Genomic DNA, 18,804 nt, shown 5'->3' with positions numbered 1-18,804 from the left:
TATTGAAGGCAGACTTAAGTTTTCTTCATTTTGTTCCCTATGTTACGACATCAGACCTCCCGTGTTGCAACATAGCATCCAGTATCAACCTAAAATGTCTTCTAATGGTCTCTTGTACGCTTGCACAGTATGCAGCTCTTTCTTAGGGCTCATTCGACCCTTAAGATCAATAAAAGATTCAATTTGCACATTTAATTGAATGTAAGTAAAACTAAAGAAACTTAACTAAAATGTAATGAAAATGCTTGTATTCAGGCTCCTTAAGTGTGAAAACTAGTTTAATCTGTTACACCAAATTATTGCATATCACTCCGACTAATATTCATTCTACCTTGTGGGTTGTATCTTGCTAGATGATAAAATTCTTACATCACTATAGAGATATACTTAATACTCCACAATTTCACATGGCTAAACAATGGTTTATATTAACCCATGATTAGAAATGTGTATACATATGTATGTGTATATGTATAAAGAGCTGAATTGCGAAGAGAATTATTTCACTATTGTTTGTGAGAAAAGTTCAACGTTCACATCGTTTATATAATTTTACTCTTTATTTTGATTTTGAAACAAAGTTCTAATTTTGATAAAGTTTATATAATTTTAGCTAGTTGCACTTCTCGCTAGCTTTGTATCCAGCTACGGTTAAATTCGATTCAAACATTTCTATGACATTAGACTAAATAGTATTTATGATTTATTTTTGTAAAATTAGATTGATCTATATATTTCGTTTATTTATTATTAAAAAATAAATCAAACAAAATCATGCTGCGTTCCATGAATTGGTTTTTGTTGTTATTTATTTGCTCAAATAATCACTTTTAATTGTGATTTTATGTTCTTTCTTTATCGTATGGCACACTTTTCACCAAAGAAAGTACACTTGCTCACATATCACTTGCTATGAATCAAACTCACTTGCACACATGGCAAGGTTGGCAAGATTCTTAGGTTGTTCCACTTTTGGAATGTGTTAGAGAGTATGACTCGGAAGCTTAAATAGAGATGATGAACTTCTTAACCATTTTTTTTAGAATACAAATGCTTTCTCCTTATTTTTTTATTGAACAAACAATGTATTTGCACTTAAGGATCCGTTTGTTTACCAGGAAAACATTTTCCGGAAAATGTTTTCCTGGTTTTCCAGTGTTTGTTTGCTTGAAAATAAATTACATTGGTAAAATGTTTTTAGAAAATCGAGAAAATGATAAGGGATTTTAAGCTCGTTTTTGGAAAATGTCTTACCGATTTTATATCTGTAAGACATTTTCCAACTCTCACTTGGTTCTTTCCTCCTCTTTCCTACCGTTCTCATCTTCCCTCTCCGTCTTCATCCAAGTAACTTTCCTCCTTCTAACTTATTTCGTTCTTCATCTTTTATAATCTTCTTTAAAGCTCTTTTTTTTTCTTCTTATTCTTTACTTGTCCACATTTTAACCGATAATTTTGGAAATTCCCTAGAATTTTAGTGGTGAATACCCTTTTGTTCTTTATACTGAATTAGTAGAGGGTTTTATATGAAAGTGAAGTTATACAAGTTTCTTTCGGTTCATATGCCTAAAATTTTATGTTGTTCTTTATTTCTTTATTTTTAATATTTTTCTGGGTTTGGGATTAAAATTTTATGCCTTTCAATTATACAATTGAAGTGAATTACAAATATCCTTTTTCTTTGTTTCTAGTATTTCCTTTGTGCTTTTTCCTTAGAGGGACAGTTTACGAAGGGATAGGCTTCATAGATTTATCTAAATAGAGAAGGAACAACCTAATCCTTTATTTTGAGACCTTTTCTCGAAAACAAGTTTTGTTGGCTTAAGAACTCTTGCATATTGATTTTCTCAAGGTAGGTTTTGGCATCAAGAACATTGCCTTGTGAGGTCACTTATATATTTTACAGTCATCATGACAGTCTAGCAATGCATTTAAAGAATAGAATTGAAGAAAAATAATGAATCTACCTAGTTGATAATTACTAGAAGGTTTTTGTTAGCAAAAAGTCCATGTCAGTCCATCGTTAGAAAGAGCTAAGACTTTGTTGTTCGCTCATCTTCGTAAGCAGCCCCTGCTTTACCTTTTCAAAAGACTGCTCTAGGTTCATCAATTGGATCATTGTAGACAGCATTAGTGTTCCTAATTTAATTGATAGTAATATTGGATGCTTGCTTTCAGTTACATGGATAGTAAAATTGTAGATAGCATTAAACCAGTGTACAATAGTTCATAGATGAGGGTGCTTGTGAATTTTGTTAGTTGTATTCAAAGTAGAGAAAATTAATGTTTACACCATTTTTTTAAGCTGCCATTTTTAGGATGCCATTCAGCCATATATATGTTTCAAAATCAACCTCATCCAACATATTCTGAACCTAACCTCACATAATCCATTCAAAATGAAGGACTTGTGATATTCTCGACATATATACATTAGCCAGACAAACGGAGCCTTAACATCATCTCAAGCTCAGTATGAGAACTATTTTGGGGGTTTTGAGCTTGTGTTCATTTATCTTTCCTTGATATAATTTGAATGATAACTAGCTTTATATATATGCTTGTTAATTGTTAAACCATAAAAAATCACTACCACCTTTCTCTTATCTTGATCTTTCTGGAACTTGCATTCTTTCTATCACTGCCTACAGTTTGAAAACTGTATTTACGGATCATAATTCACAAGGAAAAAGCTATCTACTTTTCACATGTCATAAATAAATAATTATGTTCACGTTACAATTTTTTTTTATACATGAGATTTTTCATTTGAAACCGTGCAGCTTCGTTCTGTTGAAGAAAGATGATAGGAAGCAGAAGCTAGAGCTAAGGAGCTTGAGAAACAGGTGTGTTACTTTGTCTTCAGTTGCAAGATCTTTGTCTCCTGCTTGTTATTGTTTGAATGGCTTATCCTATTAAAATGTTTAGCATCATTTGACCTGTTTCATCTAAAGTGTTTCTACTCTATGAACCATTTTTGTTGATGTGGGGCACTTAAGTAATTTCAACTTGATGACACAAGCTAAATGCATATGGTTATATTTCAGAAGTCTTTCCTAATTTTCCTTGAAGTACATATCCTGTCCCTTCCTATGCTGTTTATCTCTTGGAGAGCTTAACTTTATGTATTTGGTGGATTTCATTGTATAATTCATCTTACACTTACATAAGTTAAGGTCTCCACATGTCACAGATAACAGAAGCCTAATAATCAAAATTTATTTCTTTCGACTCAGCTAGTGCACCTTTTCAAGCAGGTTCTCATTCTCTCTTGATTTCATTGGACAAAAGGCCTTCACTCACTGTTTCTTGTTGTTTTTGATTAAAAAACAATGGCTTAGATAAGGAAGCAGGCAAGTTGTGTTAATGTTGGAAAATTCTTCTACAGGGATAATTACTATTATAATTTTGTTTTTCTCTTAAATGGAAACGTATAGGATTAATTAGTTGGAGTTCAACTGTTTTGGTCTTATGAGTTCCTATATATATATTGATCTCTATTTTTCTGGTCTTATGAGTACTCCATTTGTGCAGTAAAGGAGAAAAAGACTGGACAAGAAGAATTGGTAATGATTTTCATTTAATCTGCATAGAGGATCCGTTTGTGGTATCTCATGACCTTAGTCGAGTGGTAGACAAGTTCAGCATTAAAGTTCTAAGAGAAGAGTTTGAACGAGCGACTAATGTAGTGCAATATGATCCAAATCTTTGGATAACACTCTTTGAACCTTATGTCCCTAGGTAACAAAACCTTGTCCAAATGTGTTAAAAAATCAATGGTTAAAGCTATTTGGTTGGTTTTTGTAGTAGGTGTGCATTGCGTCACCCATAATTTTCAATTTTGACCTCTTGAGTTCACATCCATTTTAAAGAAGTTCAAGCTTATTATATGTAATCAAGAAAAGAAATTTTCAAACATTTTATGGATAGATGTTAAACAAGTTATAATTAATTGAGTGATAGCGTATAGAAAATTCCTGTATGATCCAAACATATTCATATCAAATGAGTGTGTTATATCGTATTTGTGTCTTCAAGTGAAACAAACAAAACAGTCTTATTATATAAATCTAATAAATCAATACAATATATATAAAAATAATTTAAAATATAAATTTATTAATATATATATAATAACCTCAATTAAACAATGAAAAGATAATAAATTCTTAAATATATATTTTTTAATTTAAAATAGCTTTTATAAAATATTTTCAAGAATCGACCAAACACCGAAAAAATATTTTACATGATTCATTCAAACACCAAAAAATAAATCATTTCCAAAAAATAAATCATTTTCTAAAATTATTTTCTGAAAAACATTTTACTTACAAACAAATGGAACCTAAATCTTTCTAACTAAAATATTTTAAGTAGATGTAATTTTCCTTGTAATCGTTACTATAACTTACTTTCCTTTATCCAAGTTAAAATAACTTCTCTCTCTTCCACTATCCATTATAACCATTTTTAATAATTTATTTAAAGCAAAGTTCCATTTTTAATTTCTTTAAAAATTCTGTGCAACTTCTTTTTTTTTTTTTTCTTTTTTAACACAATTACAACCAAGTTGCTTTAATCTTTCTCAGCTCATCACAACTATTTGCCGCCATACTTGTTTTTTAGAGTCTGTTCCGACTTCCTCCCCACCATTTATCCACGACACTCCATTTTACTAATTTGTAACCTCTACTCAACCAAAAGAACCCTCTACAGTGATCCCTGATTAAATAAACAGAAAGCAAAAATATCCATTACAGACTATATACAGCACCAAGCAACAGCACGTCCATGTATTTGACCGCGCAGTAGTACTTTTGCTGCAGGCAAAAACACATATTCCAAAACAAATTATTCATTTCAACGGCCTCACATGCCAATCTAATGGGTGTAAGACAACATTGTGCCTGGACTGAGAAGAGGACAGGCAGGTATGAAAAATTATAAATGTAATAACAAAACAGCGGGTCAATTTGGATTTCAGGATCTTCACCGGGTTTATGTGAAACATTAAAGAATTCATAGCAATCATTCCCCTAAGTGCCAACTCCTCCCCAACGGAGTACCCCAACCCTAGTGAACAATTTTCTTGATGGAAAAATCAGAACTAACCATTAGTAAGTCGTCAAGACTCTGTTGAGAGGAGGGATTGGATTCCAAAAACAATGAAAAGAACTCCACCCGAGAGTGCAACCTGCATCAAAATAGATATAAACTTGGTTTTACTAGTTGCTCACCAAATTAAACGCAAACCATAACTGTCGCATAAGGAAAAAAAGGAAAAGTATGGATCTGGATTACAATTTTCTCAGATATCTGAGATGCCAGACTCTTTCCTCCTAGTACAGCAGCAGTGGTGCACACTGCTTGTCCCCTGAGAAAAAGGGAAAAAAAATTGATGAAACCTTACTAATCACTAATCAGAGCAGGCATATACAGAGTGAAGATATATAAACATATAAAATGGAAACAGCATTGTATACATACAGAGTGGTTTCAAAATATGAAGGAAATAGCGATGCTTCAGTAAATATGTATAGATATCTCTAATGGTAGTAGAACTTACAAAATTCCACCAAGAACCACACCGAATGGATTCTCATCTGCAGCCAAACCAATAGTAGCAAGCTGAAAAGACGGTGAAATACTCAGTCCAACATGATAAACATGCAATAGTCCTGTTAAAGAAAAGACAGAAATATGACATTCATGTTATAAAGTTTACCTGGCTCTTGTCGCCCCATTCACCGAAGAATGTGATGGAAAATGCCTGTAGAATAGGCACTTTCATATTATTTGACAAAATGCAAGCTTATCAAGATTCAACTAAATAGATTATATAACTTATGACCTTCAGAAATATGGGAGAGAAGAACTGTGTAAGAAATGGCTGCCTCTCCTTTTTTGAATCATCATCAGCCTGATAGCATAGGGAACAGTTAAATGTCTTCATAATCTTAAAATGTTACTAAAAAGGTTAAATACTAAAAAGCCCTTTCCTTTTCCAAATATCCTAAATAAGCTCCTATACAATTTTATCTAATTCACCCCTTAGGTAGGGCTTGGGAGCTAAGATTTTACAATTTGAATTTGGATTTCAGAAATAGTGTAAATTGAGTAGTAAACTATTTAGAAATGTAACATTCATGATTTCTCAAATCCATGGATTTGTTAGATGCTTATCTAGTAATGAATTTGAAATTCTTAAAATATTTTTGGATTTGACAAATCCATGTTTTATCCTTCTCTAACATATATTGTATTGAATCTCAACTAATTTGCTCAAAATATATGCATCCCATTCTTACCATTTATATAATAAAAGAAATACAAATCCAAATTTCGAAATCCATTTTCCCAAACAGAGCATTAAAGTTCTAATCAAATAAGTTCAACATTGAAAGAAAACATGTTGTCGGTATATAACACTTTTCCCTTTTGAGAAATATACTGTTGTTTCTGTACCTTATTGCCCCCCTTGACTGTTCCTGGGTTTGCCTTCCAGTCAGCATCCTAGTCAGACCAGTAAAGTAACATTTAAACAATTTCATTTTTCCCCAAAAAGGGAAAATTCTACTTAAACATCAGAAAATTCATTAAAATAACCAACCAGTTTTGCTTCAACTTCAGCCAATTCTTCAGCCTCCCTATTACAGAAATATAGTCAAATCATAACATGATTAACTTACGGTAAAACAAAGTTTTACCTAATGACCAATGACAAATTCAGTCAGCCATCTCTATGACAACCACCCTTTATAACAGCATTTCATCATAAGAGTCAAGTTTCTAACAGAATCAATTTTTTATGTTTTATTTTAATCCTCTATAACAGCTTTTCACTAAGAACAGCAACAGCCATAATTATGAAGTATATTTTTATTAATTAGTTCTCTACATCAGCTTATTGTTTCAAACTTTAAGTAAAGTTATAGCTATTTCATATAAGCAAACCTATTAATTATATTTTATTTAAATAAAATTATCTTAGTTACGATATTATTTTAATAAAATGTTTAAATTTCACATAAAAATATAATAATCATATTTCATTAAATAAAAATAATATTTAATAAGTAGAATTAAATATATCAATTCAGTAACCATTAAGTTCTCTAATTAAGTACTCTATTATGAAGCTGAAACATCATAAACTTATAAATTGATTACTTAACTTAGTAACTCATGATTAACTAATGAATTCTTCACCAATATAAGCATTATATTGCCACCAATAGAATGGAATCTGCCAAACAAATTTCCATTAAAAACTTCTTTAAATAGTTTATTAATAAAATATAAATATAATTGTTGGTGTTTAAATTGTTTCATTTATTTTATTAAATAAAATATAAATATAATTAAAAACTGCAAACTGCAAATTGCAACTCAAATATATTTTTATTTTCTATAAGGTGAAAAAAATAGGTTTACAACATGTAACATCCAAATGTTGTTATATTATAACAGCCACATCTTGGTAGATAAATGAGACTAGTATAAAGAGGGTTGATTGTAGAAGCCAAACCCAAGAAAATGATATAGGACTATTGAAAGAGTCTAAAGAGGTAATAAAAAGCATTACCCATTCTCCATAAATGCATCCCATAAAGACCACAAGCCAAATCCAAAGAAAAGCAGAGTCGTAATGTGATGTGTCCATTTCCTAGAGATCTGCATAATAAAAAAAATACAAGAAGAGAATGAGAGCATTTCCCCTACAAGTTCATAATTGTTATATGTAAAGGAGTGCATGGTACATAATTAAATTTGATTAAATTAACCACCCAAGCAGACTAAGGTTTGTTGTATAGTTCATAATGAAGGACACCACACTTTTACACACTAGAGTTCAACAGTACCACAGTTACTGATAGAACTACACAATGCGTGGCTATTACATGCTTCACTTTGTATCCAACTGTTCAAACATAATTTACATCTGAAAAGATTTAATCCATGTTTGTAAAGAACACTCTAAGATTATAGTTCCACAAGAGATTGAGATCTAAGTTTGGAGGACAATATTTTATCACCAATAGCAGAAGCCCCAATATTAAATATAGCATATAGCTTTAAGTGGGTAAACCTATAGCCACACTGAAGTACATCCAGTGCATTTTGTAACCTGTAACTTTAGAGAACAGGGATCAATCAAATTGACTTCAATTCAGTTCTCATCCTAACACAGATATTCATATTTTCCAGGCAAAAATGACCAAGAATTACTTAGTTCACTAAATATTGCTAGGAGTTGTTCAAAAAAAGGCCTTTAATGTGGTTGTTCAGGTCCTTTAAAAGAAATTAAAATTGATCCACAGGTAAAAGAAGCCTTTCTCAAACAGCAATCAAACCACTTACAAGATTTGGAGCAGCCCAGCCAACAACAGCAGAAAGAATAGTCATCACCTACAGATAAAACGTTTCAAATAACTTGATGCTCAATTCAATAAAAGTTAACAGAGTGAATCTGATTGAAAATGATGCATGGAGAAAGGGAAAGAGAAAAACACTTACAATTAAAGCTGCCAGGCATCCTAACAAGACAAGTTTCCTGGGATGGCGCATTGCCAAGATCTTGAAACAAATAAAATACGTGATTTTAAAAATTCAATGATCGAGCTATTTCAGGATAAAATGCAGTAAATTTTGTGATTTTGGGCCAAGCACAATACTGCAGGATTTAATACAATATTTAAGTGAAAACATGGAAATCAGTATAACACAATTAAAGATGCGAAACGTAGGAAGTGCTTTCTGACATTTAAGTATTTATCATATTCGTCTCTAAATAAAACCTGTATCAGTGACAAAGTTAATACTCTTATCCATCATGCGTTGGAAGTTTGGAACTAAATACCTACCCTCTCCAAGAACCAGAAAAAGACATTAGTTTTTCTAAGCTTAAAACCATGTTCCAAGTTTTTAGTACTCTAAACAATCTACGCTCCATTTCTTCATTCATAAATAAGGCTTGCTTAGGTTAAAACGGCAGCTTCGTGTCACTGTGATAAATATGCATATTATCACCAAAGAAAAACTAAACGAACAAACATTAAAATTATTAACCTCATGAATGAAAATGATGATGTACTGCGTTTTAAGAAATTTATGCACAAGTTAATTCCAGTAAAACCACTTGATTACTAAAAACCAGAAATTCAACACTTACAGAAGAAAAACATTTTACTACAAAATATTCAGCTATCATTACTATTGTCTCTTAGAACAGTTCATTCCCTTGAGTGAATACAAATATTTCATTCTCACGCTGGCCAACGGATAACAATTCAGAGTGTGGGTAACCTGAAAAGTTACAGTTTACATGGATGAAAAGGAAATATATTACTTTAAAGGTCTGTAATCTGATTCTTTCTTTTTCCTACATATGAGGAAATCCCAGAGAGAGGGGGCTTTTGAAATTAATCCTCTTGAGAGATAACAAGAAATACAAAGACTGTGTTGTTGAAGGATGGATTTAACTGGCACAGGTGACTTCGGGAGTAACTCATGTGAAATAAACAGATACTAACCAGCCACATTTGTTAAAGTTTCCGCATTTCAAAGATACTAGCCAACGAAAGAGTAAATTGGCACCTTATTTTTTTCTAAGGATGGATTTAGCTGGCACAGGTGACTTCTGGGGTAACTCATGTGAAACAAACAGCTACTAACCGGCCACATAAGGTTTGACAAACAATGATTGTTTAAAGTTTCCGCAGATACTAGCCAACGAAAAGAGTAAATTGGCACCTTATTTTTTTTCTAAGGATGGATTTAGCTGGCACAGGTGACTTCTGGGGTAACTCATTGGAAGCCAACAGATACTAACCGGCCAAGTAAACTTTGTGAGGAAACTAATACCAAGAAATAGTGCAATATTAAACAAAGGTGAATTTATTCATGTCCACGTGATCGATCTGGAATGCACCTAATGAAGCAACTGGTTTTCTTTTTCCATTCAGAACTCATTCGCAATCAATTTTTAAGCAATTTAAACCCGCAACATTCCTATTCCTTTTAGGAGTGAGCAGTCCTTCAAAACTTTATAATCCAATCAAATGTCTGATAAGCAGGTTATTTTAGCCTCTTGCTTTGTTTTACACGCACAAAGGAGAATAAAATACTTAGAACATGATAAATTGAAAAAAAAAAAAAGAAGAAGAAGAAGAAAAGGAAAGAGCAACAATATTAAAACAATACAAAAGGTTGTAAAAGTAAGTTGACTGTTCATTATTGACAACATGAACAACTCAGTTTTAGTTTCAAGTCCTTTTCAGAACCATATTCAATACATATTAGTGAAACACCAATTTAATAAATGATTAACCAACCAAAGAAGAAACTCAAAATATAAGATTTGACTAACCGCGGCAGCAAAGAACGTCTTGTCGCCGATCTCCGATAGCACAGTCATGGCCAAAGACTTGGAAAAGCCCTTTTCAAAAGAAAAAAAGAACGATGATTAATTGTCGCAAATCAAAATTAAAAAGAAAGCCATAGTCGATTCTTCAATTTGAACAATAAAAGAAAATTACTTGCACAATTGAGGTCATGATTGCAGTTGCAGAGAGTGCCGAAAGAGAAATTCACAGAAAATAAAAGATTTCTTCTTCTAATTGTTTTGTGAAAAGGAAATCGACTCTCTTTCTCTCTCTGTGATTGAGTTCGAGCTCCGAGTTTATGACTCGGGCTGAATCTTTGGGATCACCGAATTAGCTGCCCAGAGAAAGAGACGACTAAACTACTGCTTAAGGGGAGTTATATGGCAAGCATAGGGGAAGCTTTTGCCCATTAAAAGTTTGGTAAATTACACTGCAGATCAGCAATTATGCTCCACTTTCTGTTTTGGTCACTCCTTTATTTTTTTTTATTTTTTTCTGTCCATTTCCCTTAAGAGCGTGACGAATAGTGGAGTCGCAGTTAAAAATAATAATATAATAACAAATTTAGCTTTAAATATTTATTATTGTTTTAATTTCATCATAATTTTAAAATTTAACTTTAATTTTACAAATTATTTCAATTTAATCTTAATTTTAAAAAATTTAAAATATAAAATGTATATAAATATTTTCAAAAACATTATAATATTTTTTAAATATACATATAAGTTATTAAAAAGTTTACATTTTCCTCCACTTCTCCCGCTACTACTGCCACTATTTCCCCCTCCCCTATCGAACCACTTGGCTTAGACGATTTGAAGGATTAATGGGAACAAACCCTCTAAAGGTTGGGTGTTGTGGAGTGCAGTAAATTGAGCACCCACCACGAGTATTGTAACGCTCTAAATTTTCCGATTAACTATACGAGAGTTTTTTCGGTAACTTCATCCTAGATAAGAAATTCAATTTTATTAGTTCTTTTTGGACAATTGAGAGACCATTGAAAAGCAATTTGTAGATGTTTTTAAAGTTTCGAATTCAATTAAATAAAAATATAAATGACAATTGAGGTATAATTATGATTAAATATTAATGTTTAAGATTGTCTGTGGTGGTGAGATGACCTGTAAGCTATTAAAATCATTTTAGTCATCAAAAATAAATATTAACCACATGTACCAAAAAAGCTTTGACGTTTGACCCAGATATTTTAAATTGCTAAAATAATACACTTAACACCACCTTTGGTCCGCCATTGTTGAGCAAAAGAGAAGAAAATTTGTTCTTTTTTCACAGCCTTTTCTCCTCCAAATCTCTCCTAAATCTCTACACTTTTTCTTCATTTAATCATCATTTTCATCACGAGTTTTTGAGCTTCCCTGAAACATAAATGGGTTCGTACAAGAATCTGAAAATTAAGGTGAATATTTGTAATTTTACATCATTTTGATACTCCATCTCATATTTATGAGAATCGTTATATTAATTGAGTTATTTGAATAGTTATTTAATGTTGTCATTATGAATTGCTTATGAATTTTCACCAAGGGCGAAGTAAAAAAATTAAATTGTACAGTCAAATTTTGAAAAAAATATATAAAATTATATAAATTAATGTACAATATTAATCATTGATAAAATAATACATAATATAGGTAGATATAAGTATACTAAGAAGTTGAAAATTTTAGATCCACCCTCCCAACATTTTTTGGGGGAAAGTAATGATTGTGAGGTTTACAAAGTATTTTTTTACTAATATGTTATTATATTATCTCTATCATTCAAATGTTGTTGTAACACCCCTAACTCGTGACCGTCGCCGGTGTCGGACACGAGAGGTTAACGGCCAAATCCTCTCAAGGTACCAACCAATTTGTCATTTCCAGTCAGGCTGGAAAACTGCGTCACCGTCGCCTTAAAAATCATATCTCGAGTTTCAAAACTCGGAAACTGGTTTCGTAAATTTTACCTGAATTTAGACTCACATACCCATCCATGGATTTATTTCTAGAATTTTTGGTCGGGCCAATTGGTACAGTTTATTAGTTAAAGTCACCCATGTTACAGGGATCGACTGCTCTGACCTTTGCGCGTTACAACTTGAATATCTCTCTGTACAGGGCTATAATACTGGTGCCGTTTGTTTCTAATGAAACTAGACTCAAAATGGAATCTGTACATATAAGGCATGACTCCTAATTCTTTCTGGATAATTTATGGTAAATTTTCAAAGTCGCGTCAGGGGACCCAGAAACCGTTCTGGCCCTGTCTCACGAGAACTTTAATATTTCTCAGTATACTGCTCATATGGTCGTTTCGTTTCATCCATATGAAAATAGATTCATCAAGGTTCAATTTCATTATTTACCCACTATTTAATTCTACTTCTACTATTTTTAGTGATTTTTCAATCTCATCTCACTGCTGCTGTCCGCAACAGTTACTGCAGTAGACTATGCCAATTTCATGAATCTTTCCTTGGCCTTAATCATCCATCATACATGACACAAATTGTGGCCACCTTATCAAAATTAGAGTTTCTAAGACTCGTGGCTATAGGTTCTAGCATCCCACTCGACGACCACATAGGCCATTTTCACATGGCTTAAAGTTTACAACCCACAATTCGACAAAATATAATAGCCTATACATGCCAAATGTTCTTCAACAACGAAAACAATACCACAAGATTTCAGCCGGTGTGATGACTTCAACGACGGTCCCGATCACGCAAGCAATACGAATCCGAGAGACCTAAAATGGGTGACAAGAAAAAACACCGAGTGAGTTTACAACTCATAAGTCATAAGCATTCATCAATCCACCGATCACATCACTACAACATGTACAAAAACGAGGCTAGGTACTCATCCATATCGAATCTATACCATAATACCTCGGACCTTTCGGTCCAATCTCGTACCAAGTCATACATCCACATTTCATATTCTACACAACAAGATAATCGAAGCATTTTTACACATTAACTCATTTTCCAGCACAACCATACAATTTCAATCATCACATAGATTTAAGGCTTACCAATTCAACCCCAAGCATGAACGTATTCTCTATTCATCATGAGCTCGAGGTACTTACCCGATCCGCTGTCCGGATTAACTCGATAATGTCGCACACTCGTGCCAATTGTAATACAAGAGCATATAGTGAATCCGCACACTTAGTGCTATATATTTTCAGCTCGCACACTTAGTGCTATATAATTTTCAGCTCGCACACTTAGTGCTATATAATCAAACTCGCACACTTAGTGCTGTACAATTTTAAACCCGCACACTTAGTGCCAATCTTGTCACCGTGTCCATTTATACCCGCACACTTAGTGCCGAGACCAATACCTTATGCATTTTGCTGCCTTTATACATTCAACAATGGCATCATTCCATACACATACATTTCCATTTACACATCAATTCATTTAAACACAATTGTGTATATATTATGGTCATTTACATCAACACCAAATATATGCTAATGACTTACCTTATATTGGATGAAACGATTTCCAATCGACTACTCGATTATCTTTCCTTTGCCTTTGCTTGATTCTCCACCTCTAGCTTCTTGAGCTAAATTTAACAAATAAATTGGTTTTATCATTTGAGCATCGGAAGAGGAATTCAAGATGCCTAGCCAATATATAAATATCTACTCATTAGGCATCAAAGTCGCATATGTACAAAATCATGAATCGAACTCAACACCTTAGTTAGTATTCCTCTTAGCGAATTTTCTAAGCCAAGAATAGGCATCAATATGCTTGCCTCTAACCGAATGCATGCACACCAATTTCCCCTCATGTGGCTGAATATGCATGTCCATGTTGAGGCCGATTATGCACTTAATACCACACAAAACAGCATGCATTTTACTAACTAACGCATTACATATTGTAGCTCAATACACATCTCTCATGTACTACATAACCGAAAACATCATCCCAAGCAAATATATACCTTGAAATAGTATATATGTCATACCAATTCATCATGTGCAAACACATATTCAAAGCTCAAATCTTACCTACCATGCAACATGCATGAATCATACTTGTGGATATACCATGACCGAATACATCACAACACCATCATTTTGGTCATGATTAAGCAAAGAACTTAATGTCTCACTCAAAATACTAAAAAGAAAGTCCAAGAGCCATCAATCCCCATCACGTACACCATTAACAAGCTTCATATTTAACATGCAATGGCATTAACACAAAATCCACCTTGGCCAAATACCATTTCCATGGCATAACAAGGATTTGAACCATGGCTAACATGCACATCAAGTTAGCAACCAAAACAAGCATGAATCTCATGACACAACCTCAAACATACCTTAATCTTGATGCAAGTATAGCCAAATCCCTTCTAGTTCTCTTCTAAACCAAGCATGAAGCAAAAATCCTCCTTTTTCCTTAGTATTTTCAGCCAAAGAAGAGAAAATGGATGAACAAAATTTTTCTTTTCTCTTCCACAATGCACGCAAAGGGGTTTCACTCACACACACATTTTTTTTTTTTTCTTTATTACCCATACTCATTTGTTTATTGTTTCTCCCTAGTGCACCAACAAAACATGTTTCATGACATGTTTAGCCCATGATTCCTTGTCATGGCCGGCCACTTCATGTTAGGGGAAATTTGACATGCAAATCCTTATTTTTGCATGTATTATCAACTAGTCATCCCACATTTCCCCATCATACTTTCAATGTTTACTACTAGGCCCTTTCTAGTGAAATTCACATTTATAACTCTAAATCGAAACATCAAAAATGTCACACATGAATTAACACATATTATAGGCATCAAAATAAATTATAAATTATTTTTATGCCTCGGTTTTAATGGTCCCGAAACCACATCCCGACTAGGGTCAATTTTGGGATGTCACAACTCTCCCCACTTAGAAATTTTCGTCCCGAAAATCTTACCGTAAATAGGCTCGGTATCGCTCTCTCATAGAGTCCTCAAGTTCCCAAGTGGCTTCTTCAATTCCGTGTTTATGCCACAACACCTTCACTAATGGGATTTTCTTGTTTCGTAGCTCTTTTACTTCACGCATCAGAATGCGAACCGGCTCTTCTTCATAACTCAAATTAGGCTAAACCTCGACCTCAGATGGAGTAATTACGTGCGTCGGTCGAGCTATATCGTCAAGCATCGAAACATGGAAAACGTTGTGAATCTTTTCGAGCTCGGGGTAAAATTAATCGATGCGCCATCGCCCAACTCGTTCGAGACACTTCATACGGACCGATGAACCTCGGACTCAATTTGCCCTTATGGCCAAATCTAAGCACCTTCTTCCGGTGAGACTTTGAGAAATACCTTGTCTCCAACCCGATATTCAATGTCTTTCCTTTTCAAATCCAGATACGACTTTTGGCGATCCGTAGCGCCTTCAAACTTTCACGAATCACTCGAACTTTTGCTCGGCATCCTTAACCAAATCAACCCGAAGATTTTACCTTCACTAAGTTCATCCGAATAATAGGGTACGGCATTTACGAATCGTATAAATCCTCGTAAGGCGCCATCTTAATACTTGATTGAAAGCTATTGTTGTGGCGAATTCAATCAAAGGCGATACTGCTTCCCATGAACCACTAAACTCAAGGATACAACATCTCAACATATCCTCGAGTATTTGAATTATCCGTTCGGATTGACCATCGGTTTGGGGGTGAAAGGCGGTCTTTGAAATGCAACTTGGTACCCAAAGCTTCTTGAAATTTCTTCCAAAATCGCGAGGTAAATCTCGGATCTCTATCCGACACAATAGAAATCGGTACCCGTGTAATCTCACAACTGAGAAACGTACAATTGGCTAGTTTATCCAATGAAAAATCCGTGCGACGGGATAAAGTGAGCCGACTTAGTCGATCTATCAACAACAACCCAAATCGCATCCTTCTTATTAGTCGACAATGGCGGCCGGACACAAAGTTCATTGTGACTCGATCCCATTTCCACTCGGGTATCGTGATCGGTGAAGCAATCTCAAGGCACTTGATGTTCCGCTTTCACTTGTTGACATATTAAACATCTCAAACAAAGTCGGAGATGTCCCGTTTCATACCATGCCACCAAAACCGACGTTTCAAATCGTTGTTCATCTTCGTACTCCGGGTGGATTGCCATTCGGCTACAAAGGGCTTCGTTCAAAATTATCGAATAAGTTCAATTCTTTGGGACACACTGACGACTTCGAACCTCAAACAATCGTCATCATCGATTTGAAATTCGAGTCCTTGTTCGAACACACTCATCCCGCTTTTGCAACCAACTCATCGTCGACTTTCGAGCTTCACGAATTTGACGTATCAATAATGGTTTGGCTTTCAATTCAGCTATTAACACATTGTCGGGTAGGATAGACAAGTGTACATTCATCGTCATAAAGCAAATAGTGATTTCGGCTTAAGGCATCCGCAACCACATTAGCCCTTCCCGTGATAATCAATGACGAGCTCATAATCTTTTAACAACTCGAGCCATCGCTTTGTCGCAGATTTAAGTCTCTTTGGGTCATCAAATATTTGAGACTTTTGTGATCCGAATACACATGGCACTTCTCACCAAATAAGTAATGTCGCCATATCTTTAAAGGCGAATACGATGGCGACCAATTCGAGATCATGGGTCGGATAATTTTTCTCATGTGGCTTTAATTGCCTCGACGCATAGGCCACAACTCGCCTTCTTGCATCAATACGCAACCCAACCCAAGTAGGGATGCGTCACTATAAATGACAAACTCTTTGCCCGATTCGGGTTGCACTAGAATTGGGGCTTCATCAAATAAGCTTTCAGTTGATCGAAACTTTTCGACATTTCTCCGTCCATTCGAACTTAACATCCTTTTGGAGTAAGCCGTCATTGGCGTGGCTATCGTCGAGAAACCTTTACAAATCGTCGGTAATAACCTGCAAGCCCCAAAAGCTCCTAACCGGTAACATTCCTTGGTGGTTTCCAATCGACTATGGCGAATTTTGTTCGGTCCACCTCGATATTCGTCACGGACACCACGTGCCCCAAAAAGCTAACCTCTTTCAACCAAAATTCACATTTATTGAACTTTGCGTATAACGCTTATCTCGTAAGATTTGCAACACTAGCCTCAAGTGTTCAAAGATGCTCGGTTTCATCTCTCGAATAGACCAAAATGTCATCGATAAATACAACTACGAACCGATCCAAGTATGGCTGAAAATTCTATTCATTAAATCCATAAACATCGCGAGGGCATTAGTGAGCCCAAACGGCATCACCAAGAATTCAGAGTGACCGTACCTCGTTCTAAAAGAGGTTTTGGGTATGTCCGATTCTCGGACCCTCAACCGATAGTACCCGACCTCAAATCTATCTTTGAAAACACCGAGGCTCCCTTTAATTGATCAAACAAATCGTCAATTCGTGGCAATGGATATTTATTCTTTATCGTCACTTTATTGAGTTGACGATAGTCGATGCACAACCTCATGGTTCCGTCCTTCTTCTTCACAAACAATACAAAGTCGCCCATAGAGAAAAACTCGGTCGAGCGAAACCTCTATCCGTCAATTCTTGCAATTGAACCTTCAATTCCTTTAATTACATTAATGCCATACGACACGGGGCTATTGAAATCGGCGTAGTACCGGTACAACTTCGATGTCAATTCCACTTCTCGAACCGGTGGCAATCCGGTAACTCCTCGGAAAAACATCGAATACTCACAAACCACTGGTACCGATTCGATTTTCCTTTCCGTCTCTTTACTTCCAAACACATACGCAAGGTATGTTTCACACCCTTTTTCACATACCTCCGAGCGGTCATAGAAGATATTATCACTGGCGCTCCTTTTAAATCAATGAGACTCGACTCGGACTATCTCATTATTTGCACTCCTCAAATCAATGGTTTTCCTTTTGCGTCCACCATTGCATCATGTACGGTCACCAATCCATACCAAGAATAACATCGAATTCATTAAATGGTAGAAGCATCGATCGGTAGGAAAACAGATTCTCGAATTATTAGGGGCATCTCTTGCACACTTTATCAACGAGTGCGTGTCGACCCAAAGGGTTTGACACTCGAATTATGAACTCAGAGACTCAACGGTAGAGTCTTCTTTGGATGCTAAGGTTTCACATACATATGAATGAGTAGAGCCGGGTCAATCAATGCAATCACACTAGTATCAAAGAGAGTAAAAGTACCAAGGATAACGTCGGGGAGGATGCCTCCTCTCGTGCGCGGATGGCATATGCTCTAGCAGAGTACGGGTCTCGGATCGGACAGCCGTATTAGAGGCTCCTCTCGATTACCACCCCTACCTCCGAGATTCTCGGGGCCTACCTCCAACCGTCGTTCCACTAGGTCTTGCACCTTGCG

General features: G+C 34.8%; 1 protein-coding gene across 3 annotated transcripts; it reads right to left on the bottom strand.

Annotated features, from left to right (window-relative positions):
- Positions 1-4,573: 4,573 nt before the first annotated feature.
- Positions 4,574-10,893, bottom strand: LOC108461133 (GDT1-like protein 4). Of its 3 annotated transcripts, none has more exons than XM_017760847.2 (13): positions 10,542-10,840; positions 10,373-10,441; positions 8,521-8,580; positions 8,365-8,412; positions 7,589-7,677; positions 6,614-6,650; positions 6,469-6,516; positions 5,855-5,923; positions 5,729-5,773; positions 5,570-5,631; positions 5,305-5,377; positions 5,116-5,197; positions 4,574-4,823 (listed from the first exon to the last, which is right to left on the bottom strand). In XM_017760847.2, the coding sequence occupies exons 1-12, from the start codon at positions 10,557-10,559 to the stop codon at positions 5,129-5,131; spliced, it is 687 nt and encodes a 228-aa protein (XP_017616336.1). In that variant the 5' UTR covers positions 10,560-10,840; the 3' UTR covers positions 4,574-4,823; positions 5,116-5,128. The 3 variants fall into 3 exon arrangements, with proteins under 3 accessions (XP_017616336.1, XP_017616337.1, XP_052880132.1); XM_017760848.2 differs by having other exon boundaries at positions 4,574-4,725; XM_053024172.1 differs by having other exon boundaries at positions 4,574-5,197; positions 10,542-10,893.
- Between the last annotated feature and the right edge of the window lie 7,911 nt (positions 10,894-18,804).

The sequence above is a fragment of the Gossypium arboreum genome, chromosome 13 (genome assembly GCF_025698485.1).
Source record: "Gossypium arboreum isolate Shixiya-1 chromosome 13, ASM2569848v2, whole genome shotgun sequence".
Lineage (NCBI taxonomy): Eukaryota > Viridiplantae > Streptophyta > Magnoliopsida > Malvales > Malvaceae > Gossypium > Gossypium arboreum.
Note: the sequence above shows the minus strand (reverse complement) of the source record. Positions and strands in the feature narration are given on the sequence as shown.

Bases quoted from the DNA above. Each gene is read 5' to 3' on its own strand.
- LOC108461133 (XM_053024172.1), bottom strand. The intron at 8,413-8,520 runs GTAAGTGTTTTT...TTTTATCTGTAG, and splicing joins GATGCCTGGCAGCTTTAATT to GTGATGACTATTCTTTCTGC. The intron at 5,632-5,728 runs GTAAACTTTATA...CCGTCTTTTCAG, and splicing joins AATGGGGCGACAAGAGCCAG to CTTGCTACTATTGGTTTGGC.